At 39.0% G+C, this 21,432-nt stretch overlaps 1 protein-coding gene across 7 annotated transcripts in view; it reads left to right on the top strand.

Moving 5' to 3' along the window:
* Positions 1 to 21,432, top strand: part of ARSG (arylsulfatase G) — a 588,957-nt gene that overhangs the window by 70,643 nt on the left and 496,882 nt on the right. For 6 of the 7 annotated variants that reach the window (XR_010067211.1, XR_010067210.1, XM_063293456.1 and 3 more), the window contains exons 7-8: positions 6,414 to 6,610; positions 15,578 to 15,679. Coding sequence is in view for 5 of the 7 variants with exons in the window: in XM_063293456.1 (XP_063149526.1) it covers positions 6,414 to 6,610; positions 15,578 to 15,679 (299 nt within the window). In the remaining 2 variants the exon portion in view is untranslated. The remainder of the gene's footprint in view (positions 1 to 6,413; positions 6,611 to 15,577; positions 15,680 to 21,432) is intronic. The other variant, XM_063293457.1, reaches the window with a different exon arrangement.

The raw sequence follows: 21,432 nt of genomic DNA, 5'->3' as shown, positions 1-21,432 counted from the left end.
GTCACTTTTATATAACTGTTGTAATATATGTGTGTATTTAGTTTCATTGGGGTTTTCTTTTTTCCCTTGGTTACTTTCTGTTTTGGTATATCTGTGTGTATATATTTGTGTATGTATACACAGAGAGAGAGAGAGAGAAACATACATAGATACACTGGAGGAGAGAGCGTATGTTTTGTATTTTGTTGTTTCTCTTGTTTCTCTTTTTTATATCTTATACCAATAAAAATAATTAAAGCATTAGCAGATAGTTGTAAAGGTATGTTTAATGAAGATTGTTCTGTGTCATCCTGGAAATGTTGAAGCAAACTTGCATTTGTTTATTTTTAAGGTCCATGAGAATATCATACACCAAAATACGCAAACACACACGCACATAGGCAGTATTTCTGGTCCCCTTTTTCAGCTGTCGTCCCCTCCTTTTCCTTTTGGAAGCCCCTGAGGAAGAACAGGACTTCTCTGAGGAAATAAATCTAGCTGTAAACAAGAAAATAAGACATGTTATCTGGCCATGTAAAAATAAACCAGTCTCGATAATAATATCTTCCTTTGTTTTACTTGATCCTTCCTGGCAACACAGCTTTCTCCTTATTGAGCAGTTACTGTATGGGAATGCTGAAATCACTGAGAAATTTTAAATAATATTTTTTTTATGATGTGCTCTCCCCTTTATTAAATGATAACATTGTTTTAATGAGGACAAAAGGGCACAGGGACTGGTTCCTTGAGGGACTGCCTATCTCCCCTAGCATTTGACCAGTCAATTCGATCTGGTAGGGTTGGCGTGCCCCAGGTTCCTTTGATTAAACAATGCCATCTATCAGGGCCCTGGAAGCTCTTCTCCCAGGCCTTTAGCGAGCAGGATGAAGCCTCCTTGGGTTGTATGGGCATGTTTCCAGTCTGGTTTTTGTCATCTTGCTATCTTTTATTTTTTATTTTCCTTTCTTACTGGATTTTTTAAAAAAATGTTTTTACTTGTGAGTTGCTCAGAGTCATTGGGAGTTGGGCGGCATGCAAATTCAATAAATAAATAATTGTTCTGGATTACTGTGGCTTTCTCTGAGCAAAATTTGAAATAGGGGTAAGCAAGAGGGTTTTTACAACACTTGGAGTCCGTATGAAGCACTTATCTTCAAATCAGTACAGGTAGTCCTCATTTACCAACCATTCATTCAGCAACTGTTTGAAGTTACGACAGCGCTGAACAAATAACGTTATGGCCCACTGCGACCATCTACACCCTTCTCAGTGTCTCTCAGTATGTGATTGCCATTGCATTCAGTATGCGTTGTCCTGTGCCTGACCTGACCAGAGCAGAGAGATTGGAGAGGGATGGATTGCAAGAGAGTAAGCTGTTTGCTCTTCTACACATTGAAAACAATGTGATCATGCCACCAGCAGGAAAGGGTCAGGCAAAGGAGAGATTGCCTACAGAAATTGCTTGCTTTTTTTTCTCCACTCCCCTTGCAGAGTGGAGAGATTGGAGAAAGAGAAAGACATTTCAAGAGAGTACTGAAAGCTGCTTGCATAGCATACCCATGGCTCCCAGCCCCGGGCTGCCTATGCAGTTGCATTGCTTTCCAGCAGTAAGCATGCACTCAAGCATTCCAAAGGGCAGGGGAGCAGTTAGGAGGCAAACAAAAGCCAAAGATGTGAAACCGAGTAGTCTTGTCTCTTTCCAGCTGGAAGGCACAATCACGGTCACATGATTTCCCACTTAGCAACTGCTTCGCTTAGTGGCGGAGTTGCTGGTCCCAATTAGGGTCGTTAAGCAAGGACTACCTCTAGGTTCATCTTCGTCCAGGCTTGCACAACCACTTCATAAGCTGCTCCTGTCTCTGCATGCATGTCAGTGCACAGCCACTTTGCATCACATTTTTCTTAGTGAGGCAGCATGTGGAGACAACCATGCTCAGCTAATGTGGCAGCTGTGGAAGGCTGGAAAATAAGGTGCGGTGGCATTAATGGTTCTGAGAGAGATGCTTTGTATGCATTCCTGCATGTTGTGAAGGAGCTCTTTTGAAAGAGTCAGAAGTGCTTTTCTTCATGCCCTCCATGAAAATCTAAAATTCCTCCAAAAAGCTGCTCTCCTTTGATCTTGCATTGTTTTCATTAGAAGTGGAAAGTAACCAACCCAGTCCTTATCACCACAGGGCCAGAATTAAATAAGATTATCAGCCAGGTCTTTCTGCTTCATGCCCATATATTCACAGCCATTGTTTTCAGGGAGAATGATGAGATAGGTAGCAATGCAAGAGGAGAGATCAGAATGCAAGGATTAGTTATCAATGGTAGTCTTTGATGTAGCACTTGTGAGCATAGCAGTGACATTCTTGCACTTTTTTGACCCCCCCCTTCACAGACACCGCTGCACACTGAAGAGGAAAAAAAATGAAAGAACAACTGTAACATTTAAGACTACACTGTGACCTTCCTTCTCACCCTATAAGTAGACAATACTTCCAACAGCAACAACAACAAATTAATACTTTTTAGAGCAAGCCTTGTAATGAAATGTTTATTTTTCTTAACCCTTTGTCAGTCCGTGTATTCTGACGAGTGACTCTAACTGCTACATTGTCAGTGGAAAACAGCTATAGAAGTGATGCCTTGGGGTTCATTGAGATAACAGCCATCACTCTTACATTGCAACAGGCGGTGACTATTATTTCTCCTCAGAGTAAGCAGATTGCATTAGTTAAACCCTCTTACACCTGTGTGGGATCTGATGAAATGTAAATAGATATGGATGCTCTAAACTCATCTCTATCCCAAGAACTACAGCTTTCTTAATTTAGTTGATCTTCTGAATTGGTACAGATATTTAAAGAACATTATGAACCCTGCTTTAAATAGAATTTTATTCCATAATTATTCTCTCAAAACACTTCTCGGTTTTGTTCCTAGCCCTCTTGTATTCCCCATCCTTCATATCCTTTCCCAAGTTTAACCAGACTAAGACTTCCCTTAGTTCTGTCTCCAGGGAGAAAAGGAAGGAAAGAAGGATTTATACCTTTGCAGCTCTTAAGTGGCTTGGGGGTTAAGGAAGTGGTTTACTTCCAGGAAGGTCGAGGCAATCTTTTCAGATTCTTTTATCTTTCTTTCCCTCCAACCTCTTTCCCACCCAACAGCTTAGTCCAAAATATAACATTCCCTGTCTGTCTTACAGAATGATGCTGACTAGTGAGAAATTGATAATGTTAAGATTTCAGTGCAAGTTAATTAATACTTCCTGTGCCTGGCAATTAAATATAAACCTTTACAGGTAAACACTTTTTCTAATATATTTCAGTGACCCAAAATTTTGGAAGTGAAATGATAACCAGCATTAAGAATGGACCAAATTGTCCAACTATTTTTCCCAGAAGCAAAACACAGAAAAGATAAATACAGAGGAACATTCAGAAGTCAATAATGCAGCCTCCTTATTCAGTCTTTGACAACAAAGGTAGAAAACTAAGACTTTGGGGAATTTCTATATGTTGGAGTAATAGTACTATGTTAGTTGATCATCTTGCCTGGAAGAATAAAATCTCTTACAGATCTCTGCTTCTTCCATCTGTTATGCCTGGGGCTGTCAACATCAGGCCTCATTATGCTGATACAACTGCTAGATAATGCCCACTGACTCGCATCTCAAAAAAAATATATATATATATATATATATATATATATATATATATATTTATTTATTTATTTATTTATTTATACAAATGAAAAGTTTTTAGATGACTAAATCCTACAAGATGTCTGTTCTCTGAGTTCTCATGTAATTTCAGCCGTTTTTATTTTAAAATTTATATGAATTTTTTTTTACACCTGCAACATTGTGCAAAATTGTGCCCTGATGCCCATTGCCACAAAAGCTTGCTGATCTATATGTTTGGTACAGAAAGGACGTTGTACTATCTAGCTCTAGATGAAAGGCAGTAAGACAGACAGAAAGAGCCCAATGATTAGGTTTTGCTGGTTTTCAAAAATCTGCTTGCTTTAATTACATAGAAAGGCTTTCATTTAGGAAATCTTCCAAATTTTCTTGCTAGAGTTCAACTCTGGTGATAGAGAAGAGGAATCAGTGAGGTGAATTCCAGAAGATATATGTGATGTGGGATTATAGAAAATGCAGGTATGGGTCAAAAAAAAAAAAGAGGGAGAAGAAAGAGTAAGATGGTAACTACTCGATAGAGAGAGAGGTTTTTTGTTATTTATTTGTTCAGTCGCTTCCGACTCTTCATGACTTAATGGACCAGCCCACGCCAGAGCTTCCTGTCAGTCATCAACGCCTTCAGCTCCCCCAGGGACGAGTCCGTCACCTCTAGAATATCATCCATCCACCTTGCCCTTGGTCGGCCCCTCTTCCTTTTGCCTTCCACTTTCCCTAGCGTCATCTTCTTCTCCAGGGTGTCCTGTCTTCTCATTATGTGGCCAAAGTGTTGAGGTTTTCCTACTAATAGATTAAGCTGCTATTGTACCTAATCATTTTGGCCGGTGAAGAGGTTGTATTTGATTGTCTCCTCTCACGTGCTTCATGCAAAATAGCCTGGGGGGAGGAAACCTGCCGGACTTGTTTCTTACTTCCTCTTTTTTTTCTCTGCCGGCAATGTAGCCGAGCAAGGCTTGCTCCAAAGGGAGCTAAGTCCTTTAAATGTGTTTTGCTTTTGTTTTTGCTTTCTGTAAATAAATTATTTTTATAGAAATGCTTGGTGTGTGACTTTTTTGACCTCTCCTGGGCTAAAGGCTTTCCCAGCATCTGCCAACACAAAGTACTTCAGTTTTGCCTTTAATATCATTCCCTCAAGTGAGCAGTTTGGCTTTATTTCCTGGAGTATGGACTGGTTTGGTCTTCTTGCAGTCCAAGGCACACTCAGAATTTTCCTCCAACACCACAGTTCAAAAGCATCGATCTTCCTTCTCTCAGTCTTCCCTATGGTCCAGCTCTCGCAGCCATATGTTACTACTGGGAATACCATTGCTTTAAGTATGCGGACCTTTGTTGTCAGTGTGATGTCTCTGCTCTTCACTATTTTATCGAGATTTGTCATTGCTCTCCTTCCAAGAATTAAACGTCTTCTGATTTCCTAGCTGCAGTCAGCATCTGCAGTAATCTGGAAGAGGAAGTCATAATTCTGTATCTTCTTTTTTCTTCTTTTAATCTTTCCCTTGATTCTTTATACTTTTTTGTATTTAAAAATTCTAATAAAAATATAAAAAGAAATGAAGATATGGGTCAAAGCTCTCTGGGTCAAAGTATGGGTCAATCTTCTTGGCAAGAAGATTGGAAAGAAAAGTGGTATTGTACAACTGTTGCTTCATCCACTGCAAAACAGCCAAAGAGGAATGGGGCTCAGAGAAACTGTGCCTGTGTGTTGTTGTTTCAGGGAAATGAAAGTTCAAGTGATTACGAATGTCAGCGTAAGAGGGGAAATCATTCCTGTCAACTTTTTTGAATCAGTTGCTCAACTGGGGTGGAGGCTTATGTTGCAGAATAGTTCTCAAATCAGTGATATGACACAATTGGACAGAAAAAGTAAACACAAAGATCCAAGGAAATGCTGAAAGAGAATCTATTTTTCTGCTTATCCCAGGAAAAAATAGCAGCCGTACCAGGCTCTCAGTTCCCCTCTATATGCTAGATCAAGTATAGTCATAACCATCTTTTGATCCAGCTTATGAGTCACTTTTATATCTTAAGATAGATTTTGTAAGAGTAACAGCCAATAGGGAAGTTATCGAGTATGGAGAGAAAAGGAAAATTATCAAGTATGGAGGGAATAAAGAAATTAATTTAATTTTAATTAAAATGAACATTAATCCTTTTTTTTTTTTGCCTGTCTCTGCTCAATTCCAAGTCACGTTTCCTCACCACATAAAAGGAAAATATAGCCCTTGATTCCCAAAATGTTGTGCACTTCTGCTTTAAGGTATCTTTTCATTAAGTCTGAATTAACAATAACTTCTTGTTTGGAATATGTGAGAAGTTCCTAATCTCCAGTTTGCAGTTCTGCTGTTACAAATCTGTAATATATAGTGTGCCTTCATATTCACTTTAGTGACACCACCGTATCACTTTCGACATCTAAAAAATAATGCTGTGTGGTTCTCAATTGATGTTACTTTATTTATATAAATGGAGTGTGGGGCCTAAAACATTTGTCAAATTCTTCTGAAGAAGTGCATGATAGGAAAGCTATCTTAATAAATGAGACAAATGAAAGTTTGGTAGGAAAGGAGATTTGCTTAAGAAGCCAGAGAAGAGAAAATACAAAAGCACAACTGATGGAATTTCAGTCCATTGCTGCCCGAGACAGAGTTTACCACTAGTGATGGTACGTGTAATAATTCTGAGCAAGGCTTTTGCTCCTCTGTTTAATTAACTGCTGTAACCCTTTTTTCCCCTTCACTTTATTTTACAGCCAGAAAGGCGTCCCTTTCTTCCTGTATCTTGCCCTGGCTCATATGCATGTGCCTTTGGTTTTGTCTGAGCCACCACGGAATCAATTTTGTCAAGATCCCTATGGAACATACTTGAAGGAGATGGATGCTTTGGTGGGACAGATAAAGGACACAGTTGATAGCACAGCAAAGGAAGATACATTCCTCTGGTTTACAGGTGAAGCAATAAACCCCCCTCACTGCAATACAAGCGGCATAGAGATATCATTTTGGTGGGGACACTTAAAAGTCTATACGGAGAACTTGCTGGTTACAGTGGGGTAATAGCATGAATCAGCCTGGTAAATGAAATAATGAAGTATGTTAAATGTGTTGGGTGTGGTGGCTACAGACACAGATCCAATGCAGGAAACTAAAGCATCCCTGACAGATGGCCATCAAGCCACTGCTTGAACCCACCAGGAAAATGGTACCTACCACAATGTTATTTGCTAAATAAAAATTTTGTGGCTATGGAGGTAAAAGCTCTAAATTACTAGCAGTGTTTTGAAAAAGGAGAAAAAGTTCTGGTATCAAAAGGTTAAAATGGCAATCAGATTTCTGACTACAGTATAACAGAATTAGTTAAGCTTCAGCCAACCAAAAGAACTAGATAATGATAATTACTTAAAAGAAATGTCAGTTTAACCTATCTCTGAATAACATGGGAACCATTTGAATAAGGTGGTATCATTGGCAGATTTTGAGGGTATTATCAAAAGGTATATAATTAATAAAGCCTTGGGTCCTGATGGGTTCTCTGCTCTGTTTGTATAAAAATTAAGATACAGTTTTGTAGTGGCACAGGAGAGTCCACAGAGTAGGCTTTGATGATGATGCACTGGTGATGTTACCTGGTTGGGTAATGAACTGTCTGCAACCAAACAACCAAGCTCAGAGAGCACCAAGGACACCATAGTTCAACCCTGAGCTACAGATATTCTCTTCTATTGAAAGAGTAGGTTTTCCCTGAAGCTCTTTGGGCCTTTGCACCCTGGCCCCACGCTCTACCTTTTGGGGAAGCAGTTTGGTAGCTCTTGCTGCCATCACAGATGACTGTCTTACCAGGCATCCTCCCCCCACCCCTATTCTATGAGAGAACTAGCTCCCACGTCTTGTATAATCTTCTGGCAATTGCTAGATAAAAATGAAAAAAATAATAAGAATTGTTGTAGCACCACCTCCAAATCCTATAGTATTAGGGTATGCAACTAGAGGTATCAGCCCCTTGGGAGATAAACCAATCTCCCAGAGTATAGATAGATGTTACTAAAAAGAAAGAGAAAATAGAAAAACTCCTTTGAGCTTTAAACATTAGAATGCTGCTAGAAAAGAGCTGTTCTAATCTTGGGATCTAGTAATTATAAATGAATGGAACAAGACAAAAATTGAACAGACTATATAAAAGTAAATATAAGAATTCCAGTGGACTAAAAGTTAGTGTTGATCTGCTACCCGTAAGAACAAAGTTGGTTTTAAGGAATTAATGCCACAGCATCCTTGAAAGTTGGGTTCAAACTGATGAAAAGACAATGACCTTAAACTATTCAGGCAGTGCAGCAGAATAAAAATCATTGCAACATACAGAAAAACAAAGATTAAACAGAGCAGTTTCTAGCCAAACTTCTATCTATTTTTATCCAAACCCTTGAATCAGATTTTCCTCTTGATTAAATCTACCTAAGCTTCCTTTCTGTTTTTCTGGAAGTTTTGGAGCTGAAGGAGAATGACCTCAGCTTTCTCCTTCTTACTCCAGACGTGTCTTGCCTGCCAGTTTTAAGAGAACAAACCTTTTTCCTCTGTAGTAGGGGAAGGGTTGGGATATTTGACTGGGCCTACATGCCAGCACCATACCTGAGAGAAAACTTAATGCCACACTTACACAACCTCTGTAATTCTATTTTACAAGGAGGATCTATCCCTGATTCTTGGTTTAAATCTAAAATAGTAGCTATTCCCAACCAGGAAGAGATCATATAGCGACTTCGTAATAGAATTATATTAATGGAATTAATTATATTAATTCATAATAGAATTATATTAATGAAGATCTATATGGATTTATTAAGGGTAAGCAGATTGAAGATCCAGTTAAGTGTCTTTCCAACATCATACATTGGAACAGGGGGAAAAAAAAGACCTGACTATTTGTATTTGCTTTTGATTTAGGTGCCTATCAGGCTTTTGGTACACTGGAATGGCTATTTTAGTTTAACACATTAGAAAAATAGAAAATTGAAGTTTAGTTAATAGATGTATATTTTAAATCCTATGTGTAGTTAGGGTTAATGATCTGAATTTATAATCCTATCAGGAGGGCTTCAGGATGGGTATCCAGTACATTCTGTAGTGAGATGGATTCTACCTGGAAAAGATGGTCCCAAATTAACAAAGGCCCTAAAAGAGCTTTATTTTATTTATTTCAACTTAATAAGTAATAACATTTTAATTAATTAATTATTAAATTTCTCTGCCATCCATCTTGTACATGACGATTCTGGGTGTTAATAGAAAAAAACAGAATGTGGTGGGAGAGGAGGAATGACCAGTTTCTTTGACTATCAAAAACTTTATGCAGCCTGGGTTTATGGCAGTTCGGACATGCAAAGCTAATGTTGCAAGCCAAGCTCTCTATAGTGCCTGCAATCTAGCTGATGGCTCTTAAATAAAGGGCTTGCTGACTAGTGGTTACTGTGTGTATGCTAAAACTCTAAAAGCATGGTCCTCCAGTAAGATGCAGCAGATTCATGGAGAGAGAGAGAGAGAGAGAAGTTTTTTTGCCTTCACACAATCTTGGCTGAAGGTCCTCAGAGAAGCAAAAATGTTACAGAATAGATTTCCCTGACTGGCCCTAGGACTCAGGCCCCGTGCCTCTAAAGACCTAGGAGAACTAGAAGCAGAGAAAGTATAGATAGATGTATCAGGACCCTTTTAATGTATTTTCAGTGCTGCTTTTGCCCTGCTGTTAGCTTTATTTTTCTCCCATTCTCTGTCCCCTTGTTTCTTTGTTTGCTCAGTGTGTTTACAAGTTAATGATGGTTAGCTTTGGTATGTAGAACCTCATGTAACAATGCAGGTAATCTATTTTTTCAGGCTCTGATTTCATTATTAAGATTAAACGTCCTTTATTCTTTGTTACTCCATTGTTGGGCTTCTACTAGCAACACACACACTAAAACACTTGCACCTGGTAACCCTGGTTAAAAACAAAAACTCAGCCATTTATTTAAAAGTTAGAAGGGGATCTTTTATTCTGTTGCATACAGATTCTAGGGGAAGTGAGGCACCTCCCCATTCAGAAATAGGTGTTGGCTGCATAACTACCTGCCCAGGTAAAACTCTTTCACCTGGGGAATAGCCCCATCCAAACACCCTGGAACTCAGATAAGGGATCTGAGAAGATAGAGCTCCCAGGAAGGCACCTGGCAGGGTGATGATTTGTGACAAATACCTCCTTCTTGCAACAACCTCCACAGATTCTTAAAATTGGTCTCATAGAGACTTATTTTGTAATACACTTAATAGGTTCTAAGACAAAAATGAAGGATGGGTCACGAAGGACTCCCTTTGAAGGATCAGCTGGTAGCTCCTGTCCTCCAAATGAATCTCTGCAAATAAAAATGTTATACCCTTAGAAATTAATGGAGCAAAGTAAAAAGTTGCTGGGGTAGAGTGGAGCATATTTTTGTGTGTTCATACTTGCTGTATTTGAAGGAGCTTGAACACACTTATCCGTTGCTAGATTTAGTCATAAATGAGCAGGGTTTTTTTCAGAAATGGTTTTTAAACTAGTTGGATATCCAGTTGGATAGCAACGCCTATTGTTAATGTTCAGATTAATTTACTGGAACTGTAAAATTGATGTTCAGATTAATTTGCTTGTCTGATGTTTTGCTGCTTCATGCTGTATTGTAATTGTTCATACATCTATAAAATCTGTGTCTGATTTTTGCATAAGTCGTCCTGGGTCTTCCAGTTAAGGGACTGGGCAGGACCTCATCCTTTTAACTTCAATAATCCTGCAGTGTCACATGGTCCCAGATAACCCACCACATCTTGAATTCCATTGAGTGAGCTTATTTTCCCCACACAGCTGGGCTCCAGTCTGAAAAGAGAAGTCAGCACAAGTTCTGGTTTTATGAAAGTGCTGTTTTATAAAAGAGTTTACACAGTTCAACTCTGTGTAAATCTGTACAGCTGACTGAGAGCATAGCACACAGTTCTGTTCTCCTTTGAATCTTTTCTAAAGGACCCACGATATACTTGCTTCCCCTGAACCCACAGCACTTGCATAGCTGTAGCTGAGTTGCTAGCCATGAAGCAGATGAGATGATACAGCTGGCTGGACCTAGACTGTTCTCTGGAAAAGGTGTTGCAGTGTAGGTTAACCTTGGCAGGGATTCTTTCTTGTAATCAAATTTAATGCAGGGGGTGACAGGCTGCCCAATTTATTTATAATTTTTAAAGTTTTTGCATGTATCAATAGCCCATCCTGAACTTTGTTCACCACAGGCATTGGTTTCTTGAATGAATTGTACAATTCTAGCCAAAAACACAAACCTTGTCACCTATGACTAATAATTAAACACTTCATTACATAAGAACAAAATAGCCAGTTCCGAAGTCTGCTGTTAATGAGTTGTTTTCTCCCAAGGGACAGGAACTAATATGTGGCTCATTAAAGTCCAAGGCAAACTCTTATTATTGTTTTGCCTCCCAATGCTTAAGAATTATTCAGATGGCAAATAGCCTTTCTCCTCATTCAGAAAAAGTCTCTGCAAGTTGTTTTCACTGTTTAGAGAAAAGAATAATGTTGATCTTTTAGAGTCTGCCTGTACTGATTCGCAGCCCTGTTTAGATTCTTCTCGAAGGCAGGACACAAGAGACCCATTGGCGCTTCTGTGTGGTTTGGCAGTCGGACTAAGTTTCTTTTTTTTTTAATATAATTTTTATTAAAGAAATTTTTAACAAGATAAAAACAATACAAATATTAGAAAAGAAACAAAACAAGGAAGAATAGTGAATAAGTAAGAAAGGAAAAAGAGAAGAAAAAGATTATGAGGAAACAGCTTCTGATCTTTTTGACAGCGGTTATAAATGCATTTCTATTTTGCCCTTTCTCTCCAAAGTTACATCATTAATTTCCTTCTTTCCATAAGCTACCCTTTCTAATTTTCTAACCCATAAATCACAAGTTCGTTTTTCTCTTTTTTTCAGCAAAAAGTCCATAAGGGCGCAATCAGATTGAGTTTCTGTAGGGCTACCAAGCAGCATTATTGGAGAGTGCATGCTCCTCCTACCCTAAGTGAGGGGAAAATATGTAGATAACTTAAACTTCCAGTTGTGAGGAATCTTTCTAAGAATCTTTTCCTTACATCTCAGTGACCAAGAAGTTATTGAATGGGGCTCTTTTTTCCTGGTATTCTCTCAAATCACCTGTTTGGGGAGGTGCTCTAGAACTGAAATATGTTGAGGTCTTGACAAATCACAATGTTTCTCAGCTATAGGTGCCATTTTGGGGTTACAGGAGTGCAGTTCTGATCCTGAATTGGCATAGCCCATGTGTGTGGATGATTTGGACATTTCCAGATAGAGTAGGATGGAGAATGCTTTCAAGCAAACATTTTTTTCTGCTAGTATTTCTAACAGTCAGGAACTGCAGGTGGTGGGCCAATGATAGGATGATGTCAAAGAAATGGGAGGGTCTTTATTTTATTTATTTATCAATCAATCAAATTTATCCACTGCCCAGTCTTGTTCAATGATGTCTCTGGGCGGCTTACAATAAATAAAGGACAAAAAATTATTGTACAATATAATATAATAAATAGAAAATGTAAAATGTAAAATATAACTTATAAAATATAAAATCCAATGATGGAATTTATGGGGGCCACATCACGGCACCAGCCACCTCCACGTTCTACTGTCCTCCCTCTCACCCCAAGCCAGGTGGCAAAGCCAGGTCTTAACTCCCTTTCTAAAGGCTGGGGGAATGGGGACCATAAGTTTTTTTGCTTTTATTGTTTCCATTTGGTGTAGGTCTGGTGTTTGGCAGGAAGTTTGTTTTTGGTTTTGTTGTACAAGGAAGCTTAATGTGCCTCATTTTCAAATGTCTCTTTATGATTTCTCCTTCTCTTCCCTCCTTCCCCCTTAGTTAGTCAACATGGATCCTGGAAGTAAAGTGTCCTAACAGCCAGGAAACACGCTGAGACAAGGAACTGGTCTCTAATGTTTATTGCTAGTACATAACAGGAATCCTAACAAACTGAAGAAGCGTGGGAAAACCCAGACATATAAACCCCAAAGGTTAAGGCGGTCCCGATCTGTGTCTCTTTGAATGGCTGACCAATTCCTCAGTGCTACGCATGCGCTTGACAGTCTGGATGGGAGCCCCCTGCTCGCCATCCTTACTCATGACATAAAGCCACACTGTTTATTTGATTGGTCTTCATTCATATTCGATCAAGCTTTTAAGCTGATTGTGAAATGAGGGAAGGCTTGGGGTATGATAAGTTTCCCCTAAAATTGTTAAAAGTAAATTCTGGTTGGTGGCTTCCAGTCCTGGCAGCCTTGTTCAAACTGATTACCCTAAGCCCCAAAGACTAGGGTTATTCTGTCACAGTCCTCACCTAGATTAAGGGGGTAGACTCACCCCAGCCATACTCAGATCAATTAGCCTCCTGAGTGTGGTAAACAAACTGTAGGAAAGACACTTGCCCTGGAAACTTACTGGAGCAAGAGAAAGTCTTAGCAGATGAGCAGGCCGGGTTCAGGATGTGGTAAGCAGTAATTGACTGATGCCATATTTTATAACATAGGGCAAAGAAATACTCTTGTATCCTCAGGTGAGTATTATATGTAGCCTTTCTGAATCTTAATATGACTTCATCCCCAGAGACAGATTAAGGAGGAAGCTAGAGCTGTTTTCCATCGATTGGTGACTATTGCTATTCATAAAATGCTGCACTGTAACACTGGCATGCGGGGTTTATTGCAATTACCTATGTCATTTTTCTGTTCAAGTTCTTAAATGGAAAGGGATAAAGAGGACTGTATTTCGGAGCCTTCCTCCCATTTCATTTCTGTACCAATTCAATGGTCCATTCAGTTACAGAAAAATGAGCATGATTCCTCCCAACCCCAATTAGCAGATTGAGCTACAGCAGTGTTCCTTTATACAGATGGTGCTCCAGTACTACATATGAACTCATTTGGCCACAGTAGAGAACTTTGTACAGTTTCCTTTCCTCAGAAAAAGGATTAATTCTAAATTATCAGAAAATAAGATTGTAGGTAAAGATGTGAAATGAATGCAATATCATAGAATAGATCTCATCTTTCCAATATCTAGGAATTATCTTTATCCTGCAGCTCCTGGAAAGCACAGCAAACCCCTACTCTAGAGAAGTGCCCTCCACCCCATTCCTTGCAGATGGTCTAAAGGGATCAGAAGAACCTTACTCCCTCCATTTGGATTCTGAGGAAGGTCATCCACAAAAGCAACCAATGCAGTTTCTGTCCCACAACTAGGTTTGAAGTGTGACTGAAAGGGGTCCAGATAATCCAGATAATCCAGAATTCTCTGTAATTAATGCCCTAATCATCTCCAGAATCTTTCTAAAAGAAAAGATTGGAAACAGTGTAATTTGTCAGGCACAGCTAGATGGCTTCTTCAAGATGGGGTGCACTGCTGCCTCCTTTAAAGCAGCAGTGATTTCTGACCTCTCAAAGAAGCATGAGTCACTCTCAAAGAGCTGCTCACATCTGCCCTGACTGCCTGAAAGAGCCAAAAGAGGCATGGATTTAGCCTGCAGGAGGTGGAGCTCATGTCTGGAAAATCCTGTCCATGTTCTCAGTGTCTACTACCTCAAATGATTTCTCGATCATCTCACAAGACACCATCCCAGTCAGTTCATCAGATACTGCCCCAGTGGCATCTAGTTCACAGTAAACAAGAGCAATTTTATTGGCAAAACTTCTAGTAAATATGTCACAGTTGCCTTGTGACAGATTTTCCTGCCTTTTATTCCCTAAGACTACTTTAAATAGAGCTGCTGGACAGTGTTTCACCAGCACACTAAGGGTGGAGCAATGCTGATGCTTTGCCACCCTGATCACCATAGTAAAGGCCTAAACCAAAGCACACAGCTCTTTGACTTCTGCTAGTGGTGCTTTAAGTGTTGCCTCTGCCATTACATCTCCTGGAGTTCCTCAGTAAACCCAGGGAGAGGCAATTGCTTCTAACTACCTCATTGTCATGAGTTCTAGGGAATGACAACTTGTATGCTGAAACTGTTTGCTAAATTGCTGGAAAATCCTCAAGCATCTTCAAGAAATCTCCTGGAACTACAGGATATCTGGTGTGGATCATCCTAATATCCCACCTTTGTGCTAATAAGCTGCCCTGTGACAAGAAAGTGATCTGTCAAACTCTTGGCAGCCAACTACAAAAGAAATCAATATTTTTTCCAGAGGTTCCATTAATTCTTACTGGAAAAGAGTGGCACAGGGTTTCAGTACTCTCAGCAACTGGACTGCTTTCGCATTAGAACCCAATTTCTCTCATAGCTTAAGACAGAGATTTTCATTGCTTCCCTAACAGACTCTCTGTGAATGGTTAAGGAACCTAATTAGTTAGATTTGTTAGGCCAACTTGATTTTGTCACCAAGTTCTGCACAATCACCATGCTAGTTTGTCAATGGCTATTCAATGAAAGCTACCTGTTTTGTGTCTGTAGTTTAAACTTTTATTTTAGAACTATACTTAGGGTGACACTTTTTTATTTTGGTTGGTCAGGGATTGTAACAAAGTGAGTGATTTCCTTTGTTTACTCTGAAAATGAAGCGTTCGTTTACTAAACTCCTGCATTAAGAAACAGGCAAATCCCTGCAGGGGGAGGTTCCATGGAATTCTGAGGTCTTCTGTATCATTTATGACCCTGTACCTTGCTTTCCAGCTTCATATAATCCATTTGATAGTATAATAAGAGGAAGCTTGATTACCCATGTGTAATTGTTAATATAAATAATGTTCAGTTGAAAGAAATGGGAACTACTCTCTTTGTTCCTTCAGCCTTACCCTTGTTGTTGCTGCTCTCATTGTTTCGAATGAAATACACTTTCCTGTCCTATTTATCAACAGGGTATCCTCTTATCTTTCTAGGAGACAATGGTCCTTGGTCTGAGAAGTGTGACTATGCAGGAAGTGTTGGTCCATATACAGGGATGTGGCAAAGGAAAAAAGGTAATAGCACTTTTTAAAAGTTCTCTTCAGCTTTTCTGAATAGAAAATTTGGGTTGCATGTTCTTTTTCAATCTGGTAGTTCCCACCCAACCCCTCTCTCTCTTGACACCCTTTGTTGGACACATCACTGCATGAAAGTAGAGGGCTATCGCACAGTCAGTTTTGCCTCCAGCCATCATTTATGAAATGCGCTGTGTGTGGGAAAGTGGACTGTGTGTTGTTCACTCTTTCAAATATCATAAAGAGATAGTAGTTGCATTCATACCTTATATGACATCAGAAACAAACTCCTTATGGTTTACAGCTATTTATATTATTTCTTCAAGCTGTTTTTTGTGTACATTTTGTTGGATAATGATTGTTCTGCTGGGAATTGGATTAGCTGTTCTTTCAAGTTTACTCCAATTTTTACTGTGGGTGTGTTAATTTTTAAGCTATTTGACAACATGTTACGATGTTTTCTGATTATAAACCACCAGGACTCCTTGGTTATAAATGGGATGGATAGATGAATAGATCGATAGATGGATGGATTTGTTGTTTACATATCAGCTCTGTGATGGATTTTAAAATGCCAGCATGATATAACAACTGTTGTATCACACTTGATCTGAGGGTCTGGAATAATTTATTCAAAATTTTGAAATTATTTTCCTAAAATTTGGAGAAGAGACACTTCATTATTTGGCTTGGGATTTGTTTTTGCTACGGAGCTGTACATTTGTTCATAGGGTACTGAATAAGCATGCTTGACTATATTGTACAGAAGAGGAAAATGCCTTGTATCTGTGCTATTATCAGAGACAAGAGGTAGTTCTCATAGAAATTTATACTCAATGGTATTTTTATGCATGCCCTTGGTATGAATAGTATTTATAGCTATGGTCCCAGTGTTACATTGCACGTAATCTTCAGAGTTCAGATTCTGAAAACACCAATTCTTCATTTGTATGTTATCTTATTTATGTACGCCTTTCACATGTTTACAGAGAGAAACTATTATTAACAATTCATTAGTGTGACACCATAAAGATATATACTGACAGATATTCAGGGTGGTGTAAGTCAAGGCATCTCATTTCATTAATCTCTTCCACTTGTTCTATGCCAAGTCCAGTTCTGTTCCTGAGAGACCCCCCAACTCACTGGAGCATCTTTGGGTGGGGGGGAGATATATGGGAGTATGTATCAGCAAAAACCTCCCTGTTCATCTGTCTTTTACTCTCAAAACTTTATTATTTTCTGATGCTATTGGGGGATTGTGGATCCTTTGTTACTCTGCCTCCTTCCTTTGATTTTTTTAATGCTAAATGAACAAACATTAAATGTGATGCATATGTAGGATAATCAAATGTGACTGGTAATGGACAAGAATGGCAAGCTGAGGAATGTTGCAGATACAGTCGGATGAGAATCCCAAGATAAGAAGAAGGTGGTACCCAGAGGCACTGTTTGATGCTTTGGATTTGTTAAGACCTGCACCATGTGTCTAAGCAGTTCTCCAGAACAAACTGGTCACTTGAGAGACAGAGCAGAATTGGTGGCATGTAACTCTGGTGGCCCTGGGCAGGGACTTTAGCTCGAGGAATCAGGGTGTGTCCACGGAGGGTTGATAAGTGAGACAGCCTGTAGTTTGGCAGGTTAGCTCCGATGTAAGTTGGATATATTGTTATTATTGTATTATCAATAGTACATAATGATATGATATTATATGTTTTTCCAATGACTAAGCAGTCACAGACCACGAGAAACAGTGTCAGTGGGACTTGATGAATGGTGAACTGTGGGGGAGAACGCAATTCTAAAAAATACCACAGAAATCCAAGGACAGCGCTGTGACAGGGCGAGTTTGGGCCGTCTTAAAAGTTCAACCCCATCTCCCTGACTGCAGACAATGGTGCAGTCACTCCTAGCACTGGGCCAAGAGAAATACGTCAGCTGGGCTTATGACCAGGCAGTCACAGGCAGGGTTGTGGCAACTCTGTTGGTTTTGGTGCTGTGAGAAAGAAAGCAATGGCAAGCTCCTTCTCTACACGTGGCAAGAATCCTTATGGAAAGAAGCCCAATAAGAAAGAATGTCATGTTACCCACAGATGAGACTCCCAAATCTGGAGGTAACTCTTTGGCTGCTGGGGAAGAATACTTTGGCCTATGCATAACCATATATGATTTTATTTAATCCTTAGATTATTTTGTCAGAGGCGCCAAGTTTGAAAAGAGGATCCCTTTTATTTTTCATAGTTTTAAAATGCTGTCATTATGGAACTGCGCACACTCCCATCAGAACTGGGACTAGGGTCCTCTCTTTCAGCTCAGATAGAAAGGAATAGGGACAGTTATTTATGCTTACGCAGACAGGAAGCTATAACATAAATGCAGATCTTTCCTGGTTTTGTGTCTGTAACCCTTGGTGTATATGTCTGTGTCTCAGTATGCATGTCCTGGTACTCTTAAAGTCATACTTCCCCAGTTATTCTTTGGGAATTGCAGCAGCTGCTTTTTCCACATCTGTTTCCTGTCTGTTTCCAAATATAGAAGGGAATGATCTGGCATATGCAAAAAAAAAAAAAAGATGTGGCGGAACTCACAGTCCCAGAGTTTCTTTTCTTTGTTTAAAAACTTTGCTGTAGTTTCAAAAGATCGTATTTGAGCACATGATATTTATTTTATTGTTTTATATGGTTTTATCTATGTTTTATTGAAAACCACCCAGTGTCCCTTTTCTAGGGAGATGGGCAGTGATAAATTTGATAGATAGATAGATAGATAGATAGATAGATAGATAGATAGATAGATAGATAGATAGATAAATGATATAATTTTTCATTCGCATAAATGAATGTCTCAGATTGGCATCCCGTTAGCAATTGTCCCTTGCTTATCCAAAATAAAACCCATGTAATAGAAATAATTAATTCATTGAATTTGTTGTGGCTAGATGGCTATTCCATAAGAAGACTTTAAAAATGGATTAGAAAAATTCACAAAGAAACAGTAATGAATATGCATTATTGTAGTTCTCAGAATTTCTAGGTAAGAGGAAACTGTGCTTCTGAATATCAGCTGAGGGGACGGTTGGGTATCCCAGAACAAATAATCAATCACTGTTTCAAACCACCATGAAGATACAAGCCAATCCATACAGCATTGCCAAGGTGCTTTTCCCCCACCATTGAGAGGGGAGGAAAGGATGTCAAAATAGAAAGTGCTACTCCCACAATCTGCTTTTACTATGCCTTGGTAACTGACTGGCCCCATTACCAAGGCACAGTACAAGCAGATTGTGGGGGTAGCACTTTCTATTTTGACATCCTTTCCACCTACTTGTAACTAACTAGCAACTGACTTCTCCAGGCTAGCCCATGTTTCATGTTAGAACATCTTGAACTGCCTTAGTAGTAGGCTACATTAGTGAAGACAAGTGGAGCGTCTTCTTATTGCAGCAAGAAAGCTATGTGAATGGACCTAGAAGATTGATCTAGCTAGTTATTATTATGATGTTATATCTGGTTTTGGATTTTTTTCTTTTCAGCAAGTTCATAATGGATATTGTACTTGGAGAGGATGACATATCAGAATTGATACTTGGGGGTAGGTGGAATGTTTTACATAATATATTAAGATATTGTATAACAGTAATTGGCTGAATTGCCTGTAGTTCACTCATCCTCAGTAAGGTCTGTCCCTTGAGATGTTTGGATGACAGTTCCCTCCTTTCTCCAATGACTGATACAGCTAGAAGAATGATTGAAATGGAAATTTAATTTAATTTATTACTATTATTATTGTTGTTGTTGTTGTTATTGATGTTTAACAGACCAGTGTTTGAGAGAATGATTAATACCAGCAGTGAATAAAAATGAAATGGTGGTCAGGCCATTTTGATAATATGCCATTGATATGCTAGCCTTTTTTATTTGCATATTAATAGCTCTCTGGAGTCTTAGATGTCTTTCCCTGAGCTTTTTGATTGGAAGCAATTTTTTAAATTAATTATTGGGAAAAAAATTACCTGAATCAAACTTACAGCAGATTAAAATGTTGAATAAAGTGCAATATGCAAAATATAGTAGGTAGAACACAGTACCAGAATGGTGCAAAGGGTTTTAAATGCAGAGAAAATAAAAAGGGTTTTATATAGCTCCAGAATAATGTCAGTGTAAGGGCCAGGTGAGTTTCCTGGAGAAGAAAATTCCAAATGCAAGGCAGAGAAGAAGGAGAAGGAGAAGAACTTTTACTTTTCAGCTTGGAACTGAATCAGGGGTCAGTGGAATTCTCTTTAAGATAAATGAGATAAAATGCCAATAGTCTGTCCCATATAACTGTATTAGTTCATTTTCCATTGTAAAGTAATATTTGCAATCTATTTCATTTCTTAAACTGTTAGATTACCTGAAGATGCTAGCTATTTTCATGCTTTCTTTTGTTCACAAGGGCCTTAAGTCAGTGCATAAAGCCAGCTCAGCCTCAGTACCAAAGATGAGTTTATGACCATTCCTAGAAAGAAATGAATTTGATTTTTCATAGGAAGCGAGATCTTCATTAAGAAGTACTAAAAATATCTCCTTGAGAAAAAAAATGCAGCATCTGTGTCTTGTTGGGCCAGAGATTCTTACATATGTATGAAATAATGCTCTATAGCCTTCTCGGAGAATCTTGATAAGTGTTTGGAAAAGAGTAACATCTGAAATTGGTTCAGATGTCACTGAACCAATTGGTTCCAGTTTCCCCCTTGTTTCTTTTAAGGGAACATTCCGTTTCTGTCATCTCTCAGATTTTCCCTGGAAGCTTTTGCAAGTACAGTACTCAAATAACCTCTGTTGAAATAAATGCCATGGGTATGAATTAGGTTGGAGATGTGTGCTTCTGCAAAGAATTGATCCAGAAAATGTCTTTCCATTAGAACTGGTATATATTTGATATTCTTTGTGCCTCAGGACAGTGCATGATGGGAAGATAGGTAAATTTGTCAACTGGCCACCATTATTTGGACTCATGGCATTTTCAGGGGCGTGGGGAACTAATTTAATTGAGTTTGTTTCCTTTCGCCCTTTCAGTGCAGAAACTTTAGATTTAACAAGCAAAACTAGAGGTATTTATTTATTTATCAAATTTGTATAGCACATCTCACAGAAAAGTGACTCTGGGTGGTGAACAACACTTAATTTAAAAAAACAATAAATATATAAAAACATTCATTATTAAAAATGATAAAAAACACAAAAAGAGGAGAAGATGTTAGCCGCAGTAAGGGAGCCATCGCAAGATCTCTCCAGTCCCCTGGGGCCCCCAGGCCTGAAAGCAAAGCCAGGTTTTGAGGGACCTGTGGCATATTAAGGTTTGCAGCAAGTGTGCCTGTTGTTATTCTGAGCTGGTGCTTCCAGTTCTGGGCCCCACAAGACTCAGCTTTGTTAAGAGGGAAACCAAACAGTTTCATGATGGGCATATGACGGAGGCCAGGCTGGATGAGCTGGGTCTTTTTACTCTAGGGAAGACAACACTTGCCATGAAGGGCTATTCTGACGGGACTCAAACATTTGACATTGGTCAGATAGCAGCAAGTGAACAATCTGCTCACTGTGTACACTAAGGATACAACAAATAATCATTTTACAATAAAGTTTACTTCAAGTTGAGCTCAGTTACCAGTACGTTTTTGGACATGTTCATGTACTGTAGGTATCTTGGCAACAACACAGAACAACACTGTCATTGGCTCCTTCTGTTTTTTTACTCTCCCCTACTTGGGATGT

Source organism: Candoia aspera, chromosome 2 (assembly GCF_035149785.1).
Source record: "Candoia aspera isolate rCanAsp1 chromosome 2, rCanAsp1.hap2, whole genome shotgun sequence".
Taxonomy (NCBI): domain Eukaryota; kingdom Metazoa; phylum Chordata; class Lepidosauria; order Squamata; family Boidae; genus Candoia; species Candoia aspera.
Note: the sequence above shows the minus strand (reverse complement) of the source record. Positions and strands in the feature narration are given on the sequence as shown.